The sequence below is a fragment of the Hylaeus volcanicus genome, chromosome 8, assembly GCF_026283585.1.
Source record: "Hylaeus volcanicus isolate JK05 chromosome 8, UHH_iyHylVolc1.0_haploid, whole genome shotgun sequence".
NCBI classification, from domain to species: domain Eukaryota; kingdom Metazoa; phylum Arthropoda; class Insecta; order Hymenoptera; family Colletidae; genus Hylaeus; species Hylaeus volcanicus.
This window is the reverse complement of record NC_071983.1, coordinates 17,088,575-17,114,612: the sequence shown is the minus strand read 5'-3', so window position 1 is coordinate 17,114,612 and position 26,038 is coordinate 17,088,575. Positions and strand designations below refer to the sequence as shown.

Sequence of the window (26,038 nt, the reverse complement as noted above, 5' to 3'; positions counted from 1 at the left end):
CATTTCCCGTGTGAAATAAAGAAATGCCGAGCTCTTGGAGAAAACAAAGTTCGATTTCCTAGTAAAATCGAGTCGGAATCGAGCACATCCCTGTTCCCTTGTTCCGTCCACGGGTGCATCCGTGGAAGAACGAAGAGAAGAGCAAGAAGGGACGGAGCGATCACACGATCGCGGGGAGACGGAAGAAGCGTCCCATGAGAGAGGAAGGGGGTGTAGCGACGTCAAGAAACGATGCCCTGCGGAGCGGAGTGTCGGAGAGGGTCAATGGAGAGAAAGAAAGAGCAGGCGCGCAGAGTGACAGAGACCGAGGGAAAGGGAGAAAGGAGAGACAGACGGGGTGAATTGCCGGCGACAAGGTCACCGTCTATACCTCGCTAAAACCGCCGATACGTGCCTTCGGCGTTATACTCTCGTGGTACTCTAGCTGCAGCTCTTTTCCCTCTCCGCTCTCGCGCCCCCCCCCCCCCCCCCCGACACCCCTTACTCCATCTCTCTTCAGCGCGATACTCCCCTCGCTCTCTTTCCACGGACCGCGGAGGCTCGTGAGCGCTGGTGAGCGCTAGCGCGCGCGTGCATGCGTGCGTATGCGTTGGCAACTCGGTGCACGTGCACTTGCACGCGTGTGCGCGGGCGTGCGTGAGCTAGTATAATAGGAATAAAGAAAGCGATACTCTCGCGCCGCGCTCTCCCGCCTATCGAGATGGGCAAAATTTTACTCGAATAGATGACGAATGGAAACAACGTGTAAAACGATTAGTTCGCGATGTTTATGACATTTAATATCGCGAGACAAGTTTTTGTTTTTTCTAAAGGAAATGTTATAAGTTGTAGAAATCGATTCTGTGCCTCTGTTTTTAATAATTTGTAACTTTAGTGCAAACAGATATATGTACTCGCCAGTTTGGTACGTTAAGAGCGAAAATTTACCTAGGATGGTCCGAAAACGGTGCTTATTTCAGAATTTTTTTAGACGAATTAGTTTCTGCTGAATATCGAGCCGTAACGGAGAAATATTTGCACACATCGTCAGCCTCGCGATTCCGCTGGTGAAAATGTTTTCGAAGATGATTAACGGTGACTTCGCGGAAGCGAACGCTGAATGGGAAAACCATTGTTACGCGTTCACGCTCGGCGAAGAAAAGTACTCGCCGTGCAATGATTCCTGACCGATTACCCGTTCGCAGTGGGAGGGAGATAATCCAACTGACTGAGGAGACAACGATTAACGTGTTCTCGGCGTGTCTAAATCAGATAATCGAGTGTCTGGTTAGGAGGCGACGATAACAACAAGACGCGTGGAGCTTATCTCGGCCACGGTAATCCAGAAATAAATGCATACCGGTTGCACATAGATCGCTATCGTTCGCCCAGCCGAGAGACCAGGAGGAGTCGAGATTTGGACAGCGTTGTTCAATAGACTTTGGGTCTCGAGCTTTTAAAACTGAACGATAGAATCCTCGAGCTTTAAGTGCAAGATTCGATGAATGATGAAAAGTGTTCACTTGCTCTCGGATGGACTATCGGAAGCAAGACTCTCCAGAGAGCATTTTATAAAACGGTATCACCTAACCTTCTATCCTTAGAAGATTAGTCATACTACAATCCGTCGATCGTAGTTTAATCGCTTGGCTATTCAAGGTTTCGCGATTTTTATTAAGCTGAAGCTACAAATTATTGTCGGAAGAGGTCGAAAATATTCGCGAGACACGGTGAACCGGGCCGAAAGGTTAAGAAGACGAGCGAATCGGACGTGGTCCGATGATAGCGGTCGTCGAAACCGAGGGGGCGTAGGGGGGCAGAGGCCTTGAAGAGGCATCGTTTACTCGCCGCTTACAAACTCCCCTTCGCGACTTCTTGCTATCTCTCTCCGTCTCTCTGGCCAGTCTCATCCTTCGCTCCGATTAATTTTATCGTCAGTAACATCATCGTGGCGCATCGCAAATATTTTCCCCGCGGATTTGCTCGGTTCGAGATCGAGAACACTGGCGGGGAACACGGTTCCCCTTCGAGGTAATCGATTCGGCTCACCGTCTCGCCGATAAGCCGGATCAGCCGAGGATGACTTTTACGCGCGGCTCCAGCGAAAGAGGGAGACGGAGCTAGCGAAGGGGAAAGAGCGAGAGAGTGGGGGAGTCTGTCCGGTTGAGAACCGTCTGGTGCAACAGCGCTATGCATTTTTGCCGGCGGCGGCGGCGGCGATGCACACACGCGCACGCGTGCTCGACCGCGCGTCTCCCACAGTCTCGCGGGGGACACCGACGTACGCGCACACGGCAGAACCCGCTCTGATAATATGTACACTGCAAATATACAATACTACAATACATACGTCGGTAGGGGCAGAGACCCAGGAAGGACGCTCGCTGCGAGGCTTGGCTGGCCGGCCGGCTGCCTGGTTGCCAGCCTCCTCTCTGCCTATCTGTAAACCCGTGTGTCTCGTTTCCTCCTCTTTCGTTCCTTGCTTTCTTTATACGCGCGAGACTCCTCGTTCGTTCTTCCTCGCCTACCTACGATACCAGGGGGCACGAGGGGGCGGGCAACCCGAAAATCGACGCGCAATATATCGCGCTACTTCCGGACGTTTCACGAATTCGTACGAGGGACGCGTACCTCCTGTACACGCGCGTGCGCGTATTTTTTGTTTGTGCACGTCGTTACCGGTTGACACGGTCATGACTTTTTACTTTTCGTTTACGTGAAAGATTCCCTCTAGGTGTGTTTTGTTCTTCTCTCGGTTGACGTTATTTTATATTTATCACGAAGCTATCTTGTCTAGACCCATCCTTGCAAGACTCGGAAAATCGATTGGAGCGTTGAATAAATGATTATGCAACTAATTTTTTTGCGAGTAATGTAGCCAGTTTGAATTATATTTCGACGTTTCTCAATTCTACGATTCAGTTCGAAAGACTGATGTTCCAGAAGCACTTGCTATCATTGCAACTGGCACGCGAGCCGTGCCTCTCGCTCCGCTGTAGATAGGAAAATGTAGCACAGTAAAAAGTTGCGCGCTTTGACAAAGTCTATCGTTCCGTGACCTCACTTTTTACCTAACCGCAACGATGCACCTGCAACGTGCAATTGCATTGTAGAGGTTGACGTGGATGGGACTAGACATTATCTATTAGCCACGGTGGACACGGTGAATTAGAATATGGTATTCCACTGAATCCTTCCTGTCTCCCGTAATCTTTTATCGACACATTTTTATTTCTTCCGGCATTTGAATCGTTACAGCGACCCTCGCGAAGACAAAGAAACTTTGAACCGTCGAAATTTGAGGCATTCGCTCGATACTATCTTTAAAGACAAAAAGTGTGCTGATGTTTGGGAATTTTGTCTAAATTGTGTCTAATTCAGAATTTCTAAAATTACACACACCGAACAATATTTCTGTCACTGTTCACTCACGAACATTTTAATCCGTGCAAGAAATGTAAACGTTCAGGCGCAACACCAGCGTTCAACAGCGCCGAACAATTGCCTTTCCCAATCGAGAAAAGGTGTAACGGATAGCATACACGAACCATTCCAATTCTATTCAGGAAATTGTGAAAGAGATACGTGCTTTCGAAGCTCGACGAGATGAAGGGTATTTTTCCGTGCACCGGCGCAATAAAAGAGCACTTAATTATGGAGCGCGGTTTTTCAGCGACTCCGTCGGATACCGCAGCGAACTTTTCGTCGGTTTAATTAATCTCTATTCCCCCGATTCCGAGGCGTGAAGTTTCAGCCGAATAATTTAACCCCGCAACCTTCCCCACGGTATATCGCGAGGAATTCCGCACCGAGGTTTAACTCGTTCATGAATATTCAATGCGCGACGCTATTTAAAGCGACTATGCGCTTATTATTGGATCGCGGAATTCGTAACGAAACCCGTGTCACTTCCAATTACGCTGTGTACGCGACACGTATGCGCGACCAGACTAGGCTAAACGAGAATAACACTCGGGACGGTCGGCTGGTGGGATTGGGAAGGTGGGGAGGTACAGCGATATTTACTTCCTCTTTGAAGAACAATTCGTCTTGAGAGAGAGAAAAACACGGCAATTTTCGCGGCAGGTTTCTAGGTCAAACCCTCGGTTAAACTCGTTCCAAAGTTTTGAAACATTGATGCCCTGTAATCATCATGCTTGATTTAGTTACAACTGAGTATTCAACCTTAAATTTACCAATAGAACGTTGGCACTATTATTGGAACAATGATGAATGTCATGAGTCGATACATGTATGAAGAAATTTTTCAGTCGGATTTCAAGCATTTTGTTTTCGGATAGCTTGAATATATAGAAAATTAAATAGAAAATAGCGAAATGATTACACGTGCATTGCAATTTCACTTGCGTTATATTCAATAACTTTAATATAAGAAAACGCGCACTGTAACACGACACGAGGTGTCGATTCCTCCTTTGGAAATCGCGTCGAATTCGGGACGGAACGTTACATTTTCTGCTTTCCTTGCACTTCGTAAAGCCCTGTCGCGTCTTGGCCTACAATAAAATCCGACACCGTCTGCGCTTCCGGAGCGCTAAGAGGACATTAATCAGCGCCGACGCTCGCCTAACAGTCACGTGCGATCGGTGTGAATGCACTTTACGGTTTAACACTCGCTCTCGGTGTCATTTTCGTCATTCTACGCAGTCGATGCTCGACGAGCTCTCCGTTGATCGATTAATTTCTACCAGGTAAAGATCGGAAGAAAATAAAAATGTAAATTATAACAACGACAGAAATATCTACGGCATGTATCATTTTACTCTATGCAACAGAAAAATTGTATTGCACAAATTAAATTAAAATTCCCTGTTAGAGGTGTCAGTGGTTTGTTTGGACCCACAGGCCCACCTATAGCTCGGCTACCTCGGGATCGCTAAGCCCGTACTTGTAGCTACAAACATAGCTACAGCCCCTGAGGGTCTGGTGCTGACTCGCGACACCCATCGATCTTTCAATAAGATTACTGTATCTTACCGCTAATTAACTTAGCAACAAATATTTCAAAGACTCTCAATTACAGTGGTTACTTCCATGTGACGGCAGGCAAAACAGCTAAAGAATTAAACGTACACGTACGTGCCAGCGTCCTTGAGAAGGTTATATATACCACTCGGTGGTTTTTCCATTTCCTCGAACCTTGGCTGCGCCGATTGCAAAGTTCTGCGCGAACAACGCTCGACGACCGATTGATTAACGATCGTCCATCGGTTTTCAATTTCCAGGTGGATGGGCTCGCCGAGATCCCGAGGTGTTCCATGGCCAGCGAGCGTCAGGAATTTCCACGATATCCTTCTGCAAACCGGCCGCCGCGCCGCGCGCGTTATCTTTCACGGAAATATCGAGTTTCGAAGGATGAGCGTGCAGGCGCGGATAGTCGAGCCGCCTGTAATGGCGATTCGGTCGCTACTAGGCCAGGAAGTGGACTGCCGCACCCCTTCCTAGGCGACCTAGACCTACACCTAGACCTACACCGAGAGCAGCCACGGCTCCTTTTGTTTTTGTTCGCTGCCTTTGTGGCACCTGATCTAGAACTTTTCCTCTCTTCGCGGCGAAACGAGGTGAGCGGCCAGTTAAGGAAACAGGCGCACTTTCACGATTTACTCGCAGACTCGACCACTCCACATTCGATCGGAGTAATATTCGAGCTCATTTCTTGCTCGTACTTTGGATCGATACGGTTGCATGAATTATTTTGGACGGATTGAAAGGATAGATGCATACGAATGAGACATGACTTTTCGGGGGATATCTCCGAAACTATGGGTTCACTGGAAAAGCGGTTACCATCAGAAGCAGAGATAAAAAGATTTCCTATGAGGAAGGTATATTACTTTTTTTTCTGTAGAGTCGATAGTTTACGTGGCGTGTAAAACCAGTGCACAACTTACTGAAATAATAGAGCATTCTTCTTCTGCTTTTAACAGTTATCAAAGTAAATATATTTTAGTCGTTGACGTATTCTTTTAAAACGTGTTTACTCAGTTTATGTCTTCGTTTACTTTAGAATATACATATACATTACACGACAAGAAATAGATGCATAGAACACGCATTTCTAACGAATGGAACTAATTTTTCAGTAGAAAAAAAAGGAGCCACTTGATCATTTTATCGAGCGAAAGAGTTAATTCGCGTCTAGAATATGTTTAATTAACGTAATGTGTCCCACGTACTTTACCGCGGCAGCAAATACAAGCTGAACATACAGCCTGTGTGCAATGTTTGGAGTTAACGGTACAACAGTTTCATCGACGATAGAACGCGTTGTGACGAGTGATGTAAAGTGAGGAAAACGGTGGCCAAAGAATGCTTACGATTGCGGAAATCTATGCGTACTGCTGATCAAAAGTTTGTAGCACTCTTCGCGCCTCATAAAGTGGTATCGAAGTAACGTGCTGGAACGTGGGGCTCTGTTAATTTTATTTCGAGACGGAATTAAGCTCGCAGAAAGATACTTCGAGCCATTAGCAAATGGTCAAGTATCGTAGTCGTCCTTACAATATTTTCCCAGGTGTGCTTTCAATGTCAATGCTTTTCCATATTCCTGTACTTCAAACCTCCATATCGAGTTTATAAGAATCTCTACTTGCACTTAAAGAAAATAATTATTTATGAATTGATTTCTTCGGCAAAATAGACTTCAGGGTTATTTAAAGCTACAAAGTCATGTACTCCAAACTTCTTAAAATCACTCAACCATTAACAATACTTTCATCGCAATTTTTGATCGTAACAGAGTTGTGTACAAATTCATGTACTCCTCCTTCTTTTCACAAAGATGCAATTGTATGCACGTTAGATATGCGTCGACCTCCGTAGTTTTAGTGTTAATGCAGTTATCAAATCATAATAGCGCGGTTATCAATGTGTTTACTGTAGTCTTCCTGTATCGTAATTTTTTTATGTTGAAAATTTGCAACGCGTCGCTTAGGAGGACTTTAACAGCGAAGGAGGATCGACTCGAGGTGGTGTAAACACACTACCGTGCGGACGACAGAGGTACGTATATAACCATACGCCCCGCCTAGTCGACCTAGACCTAGACCCAGTCTATGCTCAGAATCCGCTCTGCATCGCGTTTCGTTCCTTTATTTTTACTCGCTGCTGTTCGCCGTTACGCGAAGCATTACGTAACACCCGAGCACCGAGAACCCTTTCAGCCTCGCTATTGGATCTTCAATTTTCCTTTCCTACCACCCCCGCCATTCTCTGGATAATTTATGCCAACCGAAACAACGGAGAGATTTTTCGGCTACTATGATACGATTGTAAACACCGAAGTCATTCGTGATCCTCTCGAACATCAAGTTCTTTGGAACGTTGAACTTCAAACCATGGATTTCAAATTTCTTTCTAAAGTCACGCAATTATTGTTAGGAAATTCGAGACAGTTCGCCTAAACATTGGCGCATGGACGACAGGGCGTGATGCTGCGACGCCAGGCCCCGTCATAAATAACGTCGAAGGCCCTTCAAGAGCCTTCATTTGACGGGGCTACGCAGAGACTTTCCCAGGCCGGGAAAGTCACTTCTTGGCCAGCTATCGTCGAGAATAGAGCTTATCGAAATAAAATATCATTTGTTAAAGAATATTCGGCGTTCTATTCTTGCATTTATTTAATCGTCTTACATTATTAACAATGCTTTCGCTTGTAGGCGCTTTCATTTTTAGGGACAATTATTATAACAAAGAATTATTTTAATCGCTCTCTTTAATCTCGAAGGTAGCGCGTGTAATAGGTGAGCATTGGCTTCGATAGTTACAGTGTTACGAAAAGTATATTCGTGTTAAGAGCACCACGAATAACTTGAGTTTTTTTTTTATTAAAACCAAGAAACCCTTACCTATATGTTCCTAATTATCACGATTTGATTATATATGTAATTATAACTGACCCTTTTATTGGATAAATGACAAGTCAGATCCCTAATCTTCTATTTGTTATTCGGAGTAGATGAATTCGAATCGTTTTCTTTTTATCTGGCTGAAAATTAACCCTCCCCGCTCTTGGTCCACGACAGTGATAGTATCTGGCGACGATATCGTCTCTTAGGCGTTATCGCGGCGTCGAGCGCAGATTTCTCGCGCCGGATGAGACCTCCGTCGAGGAGGTCGACCCCGACTGAAAAATATCGTGATATACATACTAGACCGGTTCCCAGCGACTGATAACGAGCAGCTGTGTAAGAGGCTTCATTTGCATCGAGCCCGTATGCAAAACGATGTTTTCGCGTCGCGGCTTCCATCGCAAAGAGATCCGTTCAGGCCATTTTCGCAGACAGTTTCAACAACAAATTAATAATTAAATGCAAGAAAGTAATCTCTATCTTGCTTAACCGTATCTTTGGATCATTTTGCTTCAAGTATTTTATACATCCACTCAAGGGTGGAAAATATTTCTTGTTATCGAGATAATTTTTTTGGGAAGCAAAGTATTCGAGAAACCTCGTCTGATATTAGTTCCAAACATTTCTGCCCGGGAAAATTGTTGAAAAGATTTCTAAAGTCGTTGATTCCGGAGTTCCTCGCGAGAGAATTCTCGAAATTGAAAAATCAACACCGCCCCGATTTTTCATCCGTGTTTTCGTTCAGTGGAGCAAGTCGTACGCGGTTGTTATTCGACGTCGAGCACCAAGCAGCGTTCTATTTTTTCTTCGATTTCTCCGATGCACCACCCCTAACCCCCTCTCACCCTAGTATTTTTCATTCGTCTCTCTTTCCCTCTCCAGGCAACCGCGGTTCCTCGTTCGAATTACGTCGGCGATGGCTCGCGTCTGGCGATCTTTTAAAAATATCCGACGAGTACTTGATCTAGGGCAACCAGGACATCCTCGATCCCCGGTGGCTCGGTTCCCAAACATGCGCATTTTTCTCTATCCGTTTCTGTTCCGACGTCAGACGGCTGCCAACAAAAATTCCGGGAGACGTTCAACACTGGCAAGTTCAAATCGCCTCCGACGATATTCGTTCCCAGAAGTTCTCGAAACTTTGCGGTTGGAAGAACATAGAAAGTCCAAATTATGCGCGACTGATAAAGTTTTCCTTAATTTTTGTTTGTGAAATGATTTCGTAAAACGTTCTAACAGTCTTTACCAATTCGTTGGAGACGGTTGACTTGTCAGTGTTTGCAAAACGTACGACTGATTTACAGATTTATAAGCAGGGGTTGGTTACAAATCGTAATAAAAGTAATGAAACAGATGTAGGAATCTAATAACTTTAACACGTATTACAGTTTGACAACGAATTATTTAATGTCTGACACTTACAATTGTCTCGACCGAACTGAACTCCGAATTATTATATAAACAAATCACATCGCGTTCCCACCCAACCATTGCATACACATACAAAAGTGTTGTCCACTGTGAAATATCTCAATCTATAAACCTGAATTGAAATTGTATTCGAAGAATAACGAATGAAATATGTGAGATTTTTTGCTAGCTCAAGAAAAATTCGGTATCAAATCGCGCTGGTTCCGGGAAAACGTGTGTTACGCGTCCTCTCTTCCAAACGCGCCGACAAGTTTTAAATAACCTCTGGCTGTTTTCAAAATGGTTCGTTCGAGCGTCCAAAGGCAACGAACGAAAAAAGAAACGGACGCGAAAGAGAATTCGACGAGACACAGATTCCCGTGTCGCTCGATCGGCGAAATTAGAATGGTAATCGATTCCTGGACGGACAGTTCCGAGCGTGGTAATTAATATTTACAAATTCTAATGAATAATCGAGCCTTGGCTGGCGAATCGCGTTTCGAAAATTACGCTCCTGGTCTGTTTTTCTTTGAACGTTGAATTATATTCGCGACTCGTTTCACTGAATTTTTTAAATACATATGTATCCGAAACATTCACATTTACGTTTAACTTGATACCAATGCAGACTTCAATTTTATTTTATAATTTAATTTGAAAACATTTTTTACTTTGTACTTTATTGATCATCGGTACATTTCTATCGAAAAGATGCTCTGTTCATGCGTTAGTAACGCAGTGTCTACCTTCAAATGGAACGAAAAATTAATCGAACGGAATAAACGAAATGATGAAATAGAATCGAAAAGATTCATCGAACTGAACGGATAGATTTATCAAACGGAATGCAAGAATATATATTCGAATGAAAGGGGAAAAAAAACTATATTGTATGAATCAAATAAATGTACGAAATAAAATAAAATAAAATAAACAATGAACCAAACAAGTAAATAAATTTCTGAAAATAGACCGAACCAATTATATCAGCTATTAGAATTAGAAGTTAGTCTGCAACGTCTGCTTCGAGTTCTCGTCCCGTTCGTACCTTTGACCACCCAGATTGTTAAAACCGTCCGTGCCATGTTGGCAAACGTCACGTTGTTCGACGCGCGAAGGGTTAATCGGGATTTAATCGGTACGCAGAGCCTTGTAACGCTTTGATATGTCCTCAACATTAAAATGTGTGCCACGTCGCGTTGCTGGCAGCGAGCAACTATCGAGACGCGCGAAACTTTCGTTCTCGGCGTGCCTGAAGGGTCTTTCACACGTTCTCAAACAGGCGAACAGACGAATCGCAGTTCGATGATGATCCATTCGAAAATAGCACGGGCCAGTGCCTATTTCTTCGCCGTGTTTCTATTCCGGTCGTACGGTGGCGCCTACTATCGAATCAGCCACGGTTCGCCACGTTAATAGTTTAATCGCTCCTTCTACGCTTTCGTCCGCTTTACGAGCTTCGGTAGCATTCGGAGGGCAAGGTTGCATTATTTTCCTGCACGCTGGGTACAGGAACCATACGTGACCACGATTTGTTCCATATACCTTATACGTATTATCTAATTTCTTTTGTACACCGATATCGTTGTTATATCTAAATGTATCAAAGGTTATGCTAACAATAAATGGAATACTCGATTACAACGAAGTTTAATTTTTGCGTAACGAGCGACTGATAAACAGATGTGTACCTTTCACCGATTGTTCGGAATTTTGATCCAGATAAGAATTTTGCCCATCTCCGATCCAACACTGATACGGGAGAATATGTAAATATTATAAGATCGCGTACCGACTTAATCGTTGATAAGGATACCGGGTGTCGGGGTCTGTAATCGCGCTGTGTTACAATTCCGTCGGTTCGCGTTATATCGGTTCCCATGGCTAACAACGGTCTCTAGGCTATTTCCGATGTTTATTTGGTACGTCGTTCTAGATAGAGGCGGTGGATGGGCAAATCTGGTTTGGCAAAATCGCGGAAAAACGACAGGCCACTTGGCAACGTGCGAAAGTTCGCGCACGGCCCGGATCCGGAATTTAGAATGCCGCTTATTCGAGGAAAACGGATCACGCGACACGGTGAAAGACTCGACAGGCGAAACGAAACGTTTGCTGGAGTTCTGTTATATCGTCCCAAATATATTTTATCGCCAACTGTGCAACAAAAATGCACAGCTATTCGCATTCTACGCCAGGAGTCATCTAAACTAGGGATTGGCGGTCCTTAGAGAGGTCTCCTTACGATCCAAGAGGAAGTCGAAGAATTTTTATGTCAAGATCGGGACTGCAACATATTCGAAACGCTAATATTTTTACGCATCGCGAAAAGATTCATACTCTTATCGCTAAGAATTTAGTCTCCTCGCGTCTTGCGTAATAAAAACGTTAAGTAAGAAAAAAATACTGGTGCTATTCTTCGCGTTTACTTATTCAAATTTCCCCCTGGGTAAATAAATGAGCGAGCATCGATAAAAATGCTCGTAGCCGTAACAAGCTGTTTATTGTTCGGAGTGTAGTAGCGAAACGAAGTCACGTGAAAGATAATCGAGCGAAATAGCTTAACGAGGAGCAACCGAAAACGAGTACGTGTGCTCGTCGAGTCTCCTCGTCGAGGTCAAATGTTAAACAGCTTCCGATTGCGATCCAAAGTCGAGACGTTCAGAGAAGCCGGATACCTTGATAAACCTTCGGATTTGTAACCGCATTTCTTCGAATAAATTTAGTTGCTATGTACCTTCCCGACAGCTACCTTAAAGAAAGCTTGCTAGAATAAATATATAGATTGTTTTTCCGTTCATCGATGTTTCCTCCGCTTAAGGGGGCACGATATGGTGCAAATTTTACAAATAGATACACAGTATCAAAAATGTTGTTCAAAGGCTAACAAGTTCTTTTCTCTAGTCCTCCCTTGTTAATGACATTGCGAGACCAGTTTTTGTTTGTTTAAATACCCAACAAAACATAATGAAAGTTTGAAAGCCATTCATTTTACGGTTCCTTTATAATAAATTTCCGAAAATACCTCTCATGCGGGGGTCGTTACAACGTTGTGCCTCCTTAATTTTCGCCATCTTTCCCTCGAAACCGAATGGAAAAAAACAGCGGATAATTAATGGCGCAAGCCAGAGCGTTAATCGTAGAACGTTGCACCGTGAACGTAACGCAATCTCGTCACCGATCAGCGACAGAGACTGCATCGGCGGTCCTGCACCGGTGGGGCCCTCGACGGCAGGTTGGATTTTCCTTCGACCGACTTCGCCTCCTCCACCGTCGGCCACCGCAATGGGAACACGGCCGCCGCTGGTGGGGCGCCCCGCAAAGTTACCAAATCGCTATGGCGTAACATTTTGCTTATTCACGTTCGATTATACAATCCGGCACACTTTTACTCCCGAGCGGTCTGCCTGCTCCTCTCGCCGCGGTGACACCCGCTTCGTTCCTCGGCCCCGTACGCGCGCGGATTTCTTCCCTCCACGAACGATAAAACCCGCTCCAATCTGGACACCAGTTACGCCTCGGAACGGTTTCAGCTGCCGTTCGTCCCAATTAAATAATCAGCGGTTTCGTGCTGACAGTAAGAAACCTCAGGTATCCCGATGCTTATCATTCTGGACCCGATACGCACTGATTTCTGCACGCGACACACGCTTCGAACCAGCTGCTCGCCTCGGCTGAATAATCGCGCCGTGTCTCACTCGGGCGGCTTCGAGTAACGCGAGTGCAATACGATCGATCGTGATCAGAAGTGAGGGTAGGTTTGTTTGGAATTTGGTATTTTGGCCGACAAGGTGGATTTTTTCCAAATTTTGTTCCCCTTTGTATCGGTGAACTATTCGCTAACAATAAACATATTTCTACGAACATTTTCTGTTACTTTACTCGCCGTGTCTTCTAAACTATTTTACGTTTCTCTATTTTATCCATCGATGTTGTTGACGTCAAATTACACATCTGAGAATGCAAATACCGTTAACTAATCGCTTACGATTGATACGGATGTAAGCAAAGAAACGAGCAATAAATAATAATCGAGTTAATAAACAAACACGCGTTCCCGATGGAATCCTGAAACGAAACGCTCAGGAGCGACTTTCTTTCGACCAGGTTTTCATCCGTAGAAAAGATTCGCCTAGATCGAGGCTGAACGCGTTGCCACGCATCTGGAACACTTTCAATCAGGGAAAGTCCGGACGATGTCTCGTTGTCGATTAACCGTGGACGGAAACGACTGTGACGCATTGGAAATTTATGGCCGACACAAATTATTAATAACCGCGATTGGATTTCTTCTTATTTGCTCGAGATATGATAAAAAGCCAACCAATTAGTTGTAAAAGTAAGAATACAATGCTACTTTCGCATTGGTGATGGTGCGATGGTGATCTGAGAGGAAACGTAATTGAAACGATAAGAATTATGTGAATATTTACCGGGCACCTGTAGACGTCAGGGGAACCCGAAGATCGAATGTTTTGGGAGTAAAAAGGCAACCAAACGCTTGCGCCAACTACAACGTCACCTAATGATTTCGTCTAATTCACTTCTAAACTACTTTAAGCGGATCTCGAATGAAACAGATAGCGAGTCTTCGATGAGTAATGTCCTTACAGTAGCCAAAAAAATCCTGAAGCCTAATCTTTTGGTCTCACGATGGGGGAGACGTCAATCACTGAGACATCGTCGATCATTGTCACGTTTACCCTAATTGATAACTGACCACGGTCGATTGGAGCGAATTTCACTCTACCTTTTCACTTCGAGCCTCTTTTCAGTGAACGATCCTCGCCCGAGCGGCTGCAACCTTGGCGTCGATCCAATTCGAGCACGGCTGCTCGAAATCACGACCGGGAGCCAGGTGTGCCCCAGCGAAATCAGCTGTCGTTCCATCGAACATGATTGGAAAGACGAAAAAGAAGCACGCGATTGCGCGATCAGGGACACCCCTCCGTCGATTCCAGCCTGGTTGCCATTAATCGGCTCGTTAAGGGAGGCACTTCGGTTTGGCGTTTCGAAATACCTCGGTTCTTTTTTTTCCGCATAATTGTAACGATGTGCTTCTGATTCAAAGTTCTCTATTGAACTTTTACGAAATATAATACGTAAATACAATCTTTGATGAGCAAACGATGAGGGGACGCAGCTATCGACGGACTATCGACAAACTACACATTTTCCACTAATCCGAATTTGTAAATGCACTCCGAGGAAGCCATAAACACCGTTTCTTACAGAACTGTTTGTATACCTCTGCATCGATCCCCGTCCTTGCAAAACAAACAATATCGCCTCGGTTATTGTATAAAGTAAGAACAAGACAATAGAAGGACCTTCGCCACGAATTTATTGGCCATTACTATCATTTCGTTTGCGCAGAAGATTACCATTGGAGCGTCTCACCTTCCCTGTCATTAGTTACGCAACGGAGAGTCGTTATTGGTATCAAGACAAAAGGGACGAGGACGCGAAAGACGAATCCGCCACGCGAACGCGCGTTAAATGGGACGCCGCGATAAAGCCGGCGTGAAAACTCGCGGGTTGGGATGGGGATCCGTGGAGGGTAGGGGGTGGGGAAGAAGATCGGTGGATCGAGTCGATCCTATCGACGCGCGGCGATGGCAGGAAGCAAATCTGGGCCGTCGAATCAGGGAAAAGTAAGTGGGTCAAGAGAACGAATGCTCGGCTGACGTCGGGCGTCGTTGCGACTTCTGCCGACTACGAGGATGACGACACGCTCGATGCACAGGTACACCGACCAAAACACCTCCTCTCTTTCGCCGTTTTTCCCCCCTTCAACGAGGGAAGAGGGAGGAGGCGTTGTGCACCCGGACACTTAGAGTCCTTTCACTTCGCATCTGCTTGCCACGAGGAAGTCGCGGGTTCTCTGGGTCTCTCCGTTTCTGCGCCTCTGCCACCCCCTTCTTTCCTCGTTTACCGGAGAACTAGACGACGTTTCCCGCTTGGCGTTCGCCGCCAGTTACGTGGAAATTGAGCACGAGCTTGGCTTGACCGATATTCCTAGCGCCCCGGCGCAGTTCTCGAGCGTCGTTTTAATTGGACCATTCTCCGCGACGAACGCAATTAAATTCTGAAGCGCAAGCGGCCACGGAGGGGAGGCATTCCAACTTTCTTTTTCGTCGATCGAGGGGGTGAACACCGGCGGGACGGAGGTCATCAACTTTTTGTTAACGAATTGGAAGGGTCGGGGGAAGGTTCGGGTAGCTAGGGGATGAAGATACTCGAATCGGACGATTGATCTGGTTCGGGAGACTAAAAGTTGGAAAAATCGGTAGAATTGAAATGTTGTATGCAGAGCGTTTAGTTTAACTCTTTGGGGCACGGTAGGATTAAGTGTCCCACCTTTTTGATGGACCGTAATGCATGGTGGGACATTTTTAATCCCATCTCGAAATTTTGCAATAGCTGCATGTGTATAGGTTTATATTTCGTCTTATTTACGTAAAGCAGTTGGTAATATATTCGTCCAATGTTACAAATGTATGCACTTATGTTGGCAACTTTCAACATGCTAATACCGGTTCAACAATTGTTGTAAGCGGAAGGTTTATTGCGATAATATTTCTTTCCTGGTTTTATGTGAAAAGTCGTAGAGGTAAGTTAATTTATATAAAAATTAGTTCTATATGAACAAGTGAAGTGTTTTATAATAAAAACTAAGGATTAAATTTGTTTGCAAATGATGAAAGTATGGTGGGATTTTATTCGTCCCACCATGCAAATTGGAGAGTAATACAAAAAAACATATTTCTATTTATTGTTTATGTTTTAATGTTCTTAAAACTATAAATGTGATGCCCCTTGTTATTATATTTATTTTGTTACATTATGTGATACCTTTATTAATAAAAATATAACAATTTTGTTTGATTTAAAACCCAATAAAATTCCTGTGCAACATGGTTCTACTTTATGACCTGAATTCCTGTGCCGCAAAGAGTTAAAGGAGAATGGTTACCATATCACGAGGGGATGAAGCTATCGAAACAAACGTTTTCATGATAGTTCTTTGGTGCAAAGGGGGACTCGCGCATTCTGCTTTGAACGATATATCCTGTAGTTGGGAAAAGATGTAGAATAGCTGTAGGAAGAAGAAACCTATAAAAAATTCTCATTGTTCTAACTAGTAATAATGAGAATTCCCCCTTTTGCACTGACGAGAACAGGAGGTCTCGATGGATGAATAACGACCAAGGATTAAGAGTATTCATTGGGATTCGTATTGCGGTCGAACGCGGTCATCACGCAAAGCGGTGTTAAAGCGTTACAAGTTGTTTTCCTTTCTTCGAAACCATCGAACGTCGCGATGCGCCTTATGATTTACGTAATCCGTGTGTGCACGCTTCTGCATCGACAGTTGACGTCGATCGATATCAAACAATAGCGGAAGACAGTCGCGACGCTGTTAAAGAACAATCGTTTCAAATTCAAGCAAGGAACTACGGTCTGGGTCGTACGAGCTTCTTAACTTTCTTCATGGATTAGAATGCACCTTTAATTTTCTTCTACGATAAGATAATGCTCTTCTAATTCTAAATATGAACCTACTCTTTCTAATCGAGGTAGATTGTATACTTATAAAATTTACGATTATTTTTTATACGTTTTTTTTTCTAATCAGATTTTCGATTATGTACTATGTTATGTCTGCCATATTGAAGTAAATATTGATCATGTTTGTTTCAAACCGTGCCGAACTACGTTAGTTTATAGAATATTATTAATCGACCGAACGTTTACAAATACGAGAGCTCGCGGTATTCTAACGGTTGACGGACACGGTTAGACAATTACCCCATTGTTTTCAATGATTTCGAAGAAAATTACTGGTGACATTGCTCGCGGACCACCCAATGGCGCCGATCCATCGATCGGTTCGTTCGAATAGTCTCCTTTCTCCGTGCGAGCGTTGGAGGGACATTATTTACCGAATGTAATTGCCTAAGAGGCATAAATATTTTTTTCCCACGCAGGTGAGATCAATATCCAGGACAAGCCGAAATAAATCCGAGCCTATCGTCTTTGCGTCATCGCGTATCGTATCTCTCGATGCAGCCGCGAGATACTGAAATTACCGATTAAAGAGAACACTTCGATGAAAGGAGAAAATTATGGAACCGACAATTTGTTATGCGCTGCAATGTGCATAGGTAAGAAACTTGAGTCCCACTTTAAGGGCCTAACTTTTTTTTGGATAAATATAATAAATACTGAAAATGCGATAAGTGAACGAGATAAAATATCGTTGGACTTACGTGTAGGAGGCTGACGGTAATGTAGGTGTTGGAGACTCTGCGTTTGATGGTGGTGGTGATGGTGAGGCGGTCCCATCGTCGGGCCCATCGCGTGGTTCCCGTGTTGATGGTGAGGCGAGCTCCCTCTGTGCGGATGGTACTGGGAGGGATGATGTTGATGGGGATGATAGGAGGGCGGCAGGAAGCCCGCCGTCGACGGATAAACGCCAGGACTGTGACAGGCTGACCTGCCGAGTGCTGCTGTCGGACATTCGATAAAGACGTTCAATGAGAAAAGACGGATAACGCTCGAGGGAACGTTTTGTATACGTCGAAACGACTTTAATCGAGCGAATAAGTGACAATTCCAAAGCGCGATTCGTCACAAATTACCGGTCTTCCCTTTTCTTTATACGCACACGACGGAATTTGCCTGTAGTAAACTCATTTACTTTTGATGTATCAGTTAACTTTTCCAAACACCTTATCCTTCGCGTATCGTAATTAACACTTTTAAATATGTTTCTTTTTCTACATTACAGTCGTCGAGTATCTTATCGTTTATGACCAGTAATTCCCACTTTCAAATATCTCCTCTCCTATGCATCGCAATTGTTACATCTCATCTCTTACATACTTTGTAATTTGACACTTTGTCAAAGACAAATGTTTGTTACAGTCGACACCTAGCGATAAAAATTACTCGCGCGAACCCAAGTGTTCGTAGTATATCTATCTTTATCGTTACCTATCGAGGGACGAATTCGAAATTTGTATAATTCTGTAAGGTCTATAAGATTTTGCGAAGCGTCAATTAGGCGATCTGTGCTTACCTGACGACAGATGAGAATGATGAGACGCCAGACTCGGTTGGAGGGACGTGTTAGGGTTTAGCCTGGCCTTCAGTAAGAGATTCGCGTCCTCGTTACCGCCCGAGGACGTGCTGGACTCGACGTCGCTGACTCCGCTGTCCGCGGGACTCGCTGGCAGTGATCCGCTTCCTGTTCCCATGCAACAAAAGAGAAACACGCTTCCTTTGGTAATTGCGTCCATCGCACGATCAACGTCGAGTTGGAAACTCGGGGCCCGGCGGGTGGAACGATTTCGCAACGCTTCGCTCGCTTCCCTAGCCGTGTCTTTGCACGGAATTACCAAACCGCAGAAAACAGGCGGTAGCTTCCGTGTATTTCGCGATGACGGACGATTCAAGTTCAATTTTCCGTGATGCGAGTCTCACATGGGACGCTCGAGGAGGTATATCGCTTGCTAGACCGAGAGTGAGGCTGTGGAGACCTCACTCTCGCTTGGGCAAACAGTGTTCTGGATGCAAACGAATGCAGATGATACAAAGAAATTGTTGTTCTGAGTTTAGATGCTTCGCGTGGTGAAAAGGAAGTTTCAATTTGGGAGCATAAATTCGCGAAGGTGCATCGTTCGTTTTGGGTCGGACGAAATAATAGTGGGACTGGGAGCTCGGCAGAGATGGGCAAAATTTCATTCCAGTAATAGGTGAATTTCGTGAAGCACTCTGTGTATATAAACATTTATACATCCAGTTTAAAGAGATGTCAGTGTTATTCAAAAATGTTTAAATTCAGGACATCCATAGTTCTAATACGATTGCTGACTAATCGATTTAATTGGAAAGAAGGTAGAATATATCATGCTTCGTCGATATTACTAAAATTAATATCGAAGTATCTAACTATCTAAGTAACATAAATCCATGTATGGTTCTACTCCAGAATAAATCCCATCATCTTTTCACTGTGATATATCTCTACCAATAATATTGAATGTAAAAGACCAACGATTAAGCAGCCTCTTAAATATAAATCTACATAACAATTTTGCCCATCTCTGGTCCCCACCGCAGCTTGCAAGACGGTCAAATTTCAGCGCGACGACGTTCGCTCTTGGAACTCATTCCGCTCGGTTTCTCCGGTCTTTGTGCCGGCTGGGAGCAAATTAAACGCTCCGAGGTGGTCTTCGGCTCGCAGCAGCGGCTCCGAAGCGTCGAGGGAGCTAGCTTTATGGAGCACCAGACCGCCGAACGTGTTTTCGCGCGCGCCGTCAATTAAAGGCATCTTTATGCAACGGGCGAAGGTCATCCGGTCATTGGGTATGCATTACGCTCGCGCTTCCCACGGTCTCTCCTCTCCCTCTCTCTCATTCTCTCCCGGATGACGGCGAGCCAACGAGAGAGAGAAAGCCAACCGTCTGAAACCAGTCCTAAAAGGTCCTGGACTCGCGGAGATCGGCGCTGTCTCGTCTTGGACTACTCAGCATTGAAATTTTGCAAACCTCCGCCCCTACAGGAAGACACCCCAGTGACATTCTCAGAGGGGTTATCGAAAGTTAATGCAAAATTAAAATGCAATTTGTACTTGTCGGATCAAAGTATTAATGCGGAATGTGGTGAAAGATGGACAACTCTTTGTTCGTTACTCGTTAAAATTACTATCAAAACAATAGAATGAATCGTTTGTATCGTCTCCGGTTGAAAGGTTACCCACAGTTCATTTTGTGTCCTTACATTTCATTAATATATATTTTGATGAAAATTTTACCGATGTTTTTACTCATCCGGAAAATTTAATATTTCTAGTCACCCTACAAAACTTGACATACTTTTAAATCAGTGTTCTCTATTCACCCCATTCCAATATAACTGTTCGACACAGGCACTTTGAAACCTTTTTCAAAGGCGTCGTTCCAAAAATATAATATAAACCTACAAATACAAAAATTATAAATCATCTTTAATACTATAACATGTCCTCTGCAGCGAATAACGAATAAACAGTGATTTCCCGATCGCTGTCAACTCTAACATTGGCATCTAAATTTGCCCACTGTGGGCCTGTGAAGCCCAGGCTCGATTCGTCCCTGGTTTTGCTCGATGGCCGCCACCGCAGCGGGAGTTTCCAAGCGTCGATGTCGCCGTCGCGTTATGCAAAACCGGGGCTCGATCGTGCAGGACCACCACGAGTTAGCCCCGACATTCGCGAATCTCGCGCTCGAGGCGAGTGTGCTTTATGCAACGAGCGATTATTTCGGTAATCGACCTCCCCGACGAGTTCGTTTCGCCGTGGAGCTGCTCCGTTGAACCGGATCGCTCGGCTACTCCACCGTCCACGTGGTTGCGCAACCGCGTTCTGCAAAGGTTCGGTTATCACGTGCGCCGATTCGTACGGTACCTTGTGCTTTTACTTTTGCTCTGGACGTTCAAACCAAACCGATAAAGACCACTGGGCGCGCGTTATGCTTTAAGCCAGGGGTCAGTATATTATATACAGTGGATGTAGAATGTATTCGTACACCGATCAATTTCCCCCAAAAATTTGTGTGAAATTGTCGTTTATTAACTTCTTTTTTTATAATCGATGATATTTTACATATTCTCGGAAATCTCTAAGATAGATATAGTCCAAACAACATTTGCTAGTTAATATAATTTGTGAAATTAACAAAAAGAATACGAAAAGTGGGTAAAAGTATAGAAGCAATAAGTATTTGTACGATTCTTATGACGAACCACTTACAGTAGAGTTTGTAACGTAAACACATTAGTTTATTGCTCCGTGCGAATTAGAAAACATCAAATTTTCAGTAAAGTACTTTTATAAAAGGTTCTAATAGAGGAATGGAAAAAGATCACACTTCGAATAACTAATAATTTACTTAATCTAATGCTTAGAAAAGTTACTATAATTATAAAATCAAAAGAAAATCTCACGAAGGAAGTGTTATATACTTGTAAATTAATGTAAATTTCCTTTCTTTTTAATGAAGTTTTATAAATTAAACAGTTGTGCGAATACTTATTACTACAATATTTCTATCGATTAATTGTTTTTTTCGTGTTAATTTCGCAACTTACATAAATAGCTATTTTTTTTATAATCTATCTATTCTAGAGATTTTCGAGAATATGTAGAATGTCATTGTTTGTAAAAAATAAGTTAATAAATTGCAATTTTACATAGTTTTTTTGGAAATTGATCGGGGTACAAATACTTTCTACAACCACTGTATATAATAGTGGAATTTTATATAATAGTTTATATACAAGGAATGACGCTTGCCAGTAGTTTGAATGGTAGGAGATCAGCAGACTATTAACACTTTGCACTCGAAGGCTTTGTATCTGATATCCACTAATAATTTGAGATGTTTCTTAGGATTTTATTGTCACGAATGCTAAGCTTAATCGGGTCACCTTTACCTCGTCGACAATCATTTTATCGACACTTCGAATTCCAAAGAAATTGATTATTATTGCTGGTAGATATACTACGTCAACTCTAGTGGTGACTGAGAGTCACCTCTCGAGTGCAAAGGTTTAAGAAATTCAGGATATTCGTAATTCAATTAAAAAACCTAGACCACCATGATAATTAAAAAAAGTGATAATTAATGCGAATATTGTAATAAGTGTCTAAATGATATTTCACCCAGCATTATTGAGCCTACTTCAGGATAAACTCTGAATAATGCATATGCAACGGAAACAGAACTCACTTGTTCATTGTGGATTATATCACGTACCGATTCAAATATTCGTAATTCATAATTCAACAGATTTTTAATAAAGATACGACAATAAAATCAATTAGGATGCTGTCATTCGTATCTCTGTAATTTATTTCGTTGGTTATATCGGTGCCAAGTCTGCGTCGATATCGAGACAAAATTGTGAAAAATTGCTCAGGAGAGAAACTATTCTTGCACGTTGAACCGTGTCTGATCGTCGCATATGCAGCGACCCAATATCGGTATCCCGGTCGCATGAAAAAAAAAAAGGAAACGATCAATGTTTCAACGAGCGTCTGGTCTCGGGGGGAAATCGAATTCATTCTAAAAACGGAAGCCGCAGACGGTCGCAAAATTTTCAGGACGGTCTCCTTTAAACAAGGAAAAAATAAAAACATCAGCGAGTGAAATCTTTTGCACGAGCCCGACGGAAAGCCGAGAAATCGATATCGCTGCTCTGAGCAACGGCTAAACAGGAATTTTCGCCTTTTTATTGCCACCTTGTCGTCTCTGGCGATTAATGTCAGCGACGGCGGGGAATCGCTAGTTGAACGCGCGGCCGAGAAACGGCCAATAGGAGAGAACACTTTACCCGACGTGCCCGTGAAAACCTGCCGAGAGGAAAGTCAAACGTTTACTGGACGTAGCCACGCCGGAAGTGATTTCCTGTCCGGTTGTTTACCGACCAACCGTCGATATTGCTCTGTAAATATTATTATTAGCCCCGGCGGCACGTTGCGACGATGGAAAATCGATCCTCGACCGTACCGTGTTCGCGAAAATTCCCTCCGAATCGGTCATCGGGTGAAACTGTTGTCTGGATACAAATTTCGAACGAATGGAAAGTAAAATAAAATTAGAAATTAAAATTTGAATCACTGGATGAAATATTTCACGGTGAACAAGTGAACTTTGTTAAATCCTGATGGGGACTTGCTGGGTTGGAATCATTTAGACAGTCGATTGTTCGCCTTAATAATTATTACACATCGTGGAGGTTCTACTTTCTTTCTAATTGAATCGACCGTCATGACATTGGTTTTCATTTCTACATAGTTAAAGGTAGCATGAATGATATTTTGCGTAGTTGGAATTAGTTAACAAAGTTATAAGTTATATTTATGCGGAGCAAAGAATAGTTTCGTTTCATTTCTGCATTTCTTCGAATAAACGTTACGACTGCATCGCTGCAGATTTGCGCATCTATACGAATAAAATTTTGCCCGTATTTGTCAAGATCATCTTTTGAAGCAGTTCAGAGGAAACTCGGCAACATAGTATCGCATCATAGTATCGTTTCACTTTTTTCACGGCTGTGTGCAATCCTTTCCAATGCTTTCTCCGCATTTCTATTGCAACCATGTCGAGCTTTGACGCAGCATCGTTTGCTTTAGATATCTCAACGCGACAATTTTCGATTCGAAACTTGTATTAACGCAAGTAAATATTTTTAAATGGGTGCCGAGTTCGGTGTTTTATATGTAAATTCGATAAGCAAATTCAAATGAGAAACCCTTACTAATTTTTTTTATATTCCAAATATTTCCTATTAAAATATAAAAAATATATAACATATTCTATAAAATATAACAATTAATCGATAGAAATATTGTAGCAATAAGTATTCGCACAACTGTTTAATTTTTAAAACTTCATTAAAAAGAAAGGAAATTTACATTAATTTACAAGTATATAACACTTCCTTCGTGAAATTTTCTTTTGATTTTATAATTATAGTAACTTTTCTAAGCATTAGATTAAGTAAATTATTAGTTATTCGAAGTGTGATCTTTTTCCATTCCTCTATTAGAACCTTTTATAAAAGTATTTTACTGAAAATTTGATGTTTTCTAATTCGCACGGAGCAATAAACTAATGTGTTTACGTTACAAACTCTACTGTAAGTGGTTCATCATAAGAATCGTACAAATACTTATTGCTTCTATACTTTTACCCACTTTTCGCATTTTTTTTGTTAATTTCACAAATTATATTAACTAGTAAATGTTGTTTGGACTATATCTATCTTAGGGATTTCCGAGAATATGTAAAATATCATTGATTATAAAAAAAGAAGTTAAGAAACTACAATTTCACACAAATTTTTGGGGGACATTGATCGGTGTACGAATACATTCTACACTCACTGTATGTGTACCTCGTCAATTTTATGACTGGTGAAGGTGACGCTATTATTTGTTCCAAGTTTCGATTTCGGAGGGTTTACCGGGCTTTCATGGAGGATAAGGGAAATATGATCGTCACGAACCTGGCGTACTCGTGGTGGCGATAGTGGCAGTGGTGTAGGGCGGTTGGCCCATCTGAGCATGGCCAGCCAAGTGGCGCCCATATCCATTCTGCACCCCTAAATTGTGCTGCTGGGGGTGCTGTGAGAGAATACCGTGCAACAGACGAGTCCCCGTGGAGGTCGTCGTCGTCGTCCCGGTCGATCCTGGCTCTACCTTAACGCTCGCCAAGCCTAATTGCTCCTTCTCGCTCGCATCGTGCGGTTGGACCTCCCTGGTGTCCACTGGAACACCAAACATCGATTGGAAACGTTAGCTATATATAAGATATCTATATTAGTGTATTGAAATCGTTGAAACGTTGAATCGTTGTAATGTTTAAATTACAATTCGTAATTTTAAATTAAAAAAGCAAGTATGCAATGCAATAGTAATGCTTGCATAAGTAATGCTTGCGCTGAATACCCGCATTTTTTAAATTACATTCCCGGTATCTGTGACAGAAGAGATAACACCCAATTATAACAATATTATGCCCATACATTACGGATGAACGGACGGATTTTAATGAACAGTTAATGGCTAGCTGACGCTAGTTTATTCTAATTTGTGTTAGCTCTCCGGAATAAATTGTATAAGCTGGCTCACATCGCTTTGAAATTGTATCAGGGTTCAGTTTATACACGTTACTCCGAGGAAAACCTACATATCGCAAAGTTCCTAACGTTACTCGAATGGTCACTCAACCCGAATTCGTTCGAATCTGAATACGTCTTGCTCGTCAGAATAATTTCTGTAAATTGGCCCACACCTCTGACAACAAGTACGCTTCGAAATTGCGTTTGTTCTCGATCCAGAGAAATTATACCGAGGGTGACCTACATGTTGCTCGGAGAACGTTAAGGTTATAATAGATGCCCGGTAACAGCTCGAACACGAATCTAATTTGTATACGTTTGCGGCGAGGACGGATCTCCACCTCGATCGTATCTCTTCGAGGGAAGAAAACGAATCGGGTGATCCAGAGTCCGTGGAAGCGGATTCCAGTGGCCGGATAGCTTCCTAACGGTAGCGCCGAGAAGGCTGAGGAAGCACGACGGGGAAAAAAATGGAGGCATGGGAGGTGTTCTCGAGGGGTATAGCGCGGCGCTGCGGAGAGGAAGTGAAAGCCGGTGTGTCTCTCCTTGACCCACTGCAACGTTTCTACCTTCCTTTCAGGCAGCGCCAACCTCGCGGCTTCATTAAGCAATTTCTCGCGGCGACGCGGGGAAAAAATCGCCTTCGCCGTGGAAAATCGACTAGCTCGGATGCTGCGTATCCTCGTCGCGCTTTCTTCCTTCTTCCCGAGATGGGCAACATCGTGTTCCAATAACTAATCGCGAACAAGACGTGTAACGGTTCGTTTACAATGTTTATTGTAGGTCAATTCTCACGGTGTTGATCGATATATTAAAAAAATTGATATGACTCGCGGACGAATTAGGCATTTTTGTTTGAGCGATAGCGATTGGAATTGGGATTACCGAATAATGTCTTTCTCCAGAAGTACGCTATACTTTTTTCGATACGCGTATTACGTACGTTTAAAAAGTTTTCACCTTCTTCATACCCTCGTGGTCCTTTCAGAGCGAAACATGTCGTTACACAACTCGAACGTTTAACCGGCAACGTACTCAAACTTGGCCATCATGTATTCCTTACGCCAAACGTAAATCTGTATAAGAAGTTTACCGATCGGCGTGCCTCG

The 26,038-nt window shown here is 43.3% G+C and overlaps 1 protein-coding gene across 4 annotated transcripts in view; it reads right to left on the bottom strand.

The window, feature by feature from the left end:
* The window catches only part of LOC128881643 (ecdysone-induced protein 74EF), a 208,507-nt gene that overhangs the window by 15,368 nt on the left and 167,101 nt on the right, over positions 1–26,038 (bottom strand). For 3 of the 4 annotated variants that reach the window (XM_054132910.1, XM_054132909.1, XM_054132912.1), the window contains 3 exons: positions 24,315–24,575; positions 18,343–18,510; positions 17,531–17,770 (listed from right to left, as the gene is read on the bottom strand). In XM_054132910.1, the coding sequence (XP_053988885.1) occupies positions 17,531–17,770; positions 18,343–18,510; positions 24,315–24,575 (669 nt within the window). The remainder of the gene's footprint in view (positions 1–17,530; positions 17,771–18,342; positions 18,511–24,314; positions 24,576–26,038) is intronic. The other variant, XM_054132911.1, reaches the window with a different exon arrangement.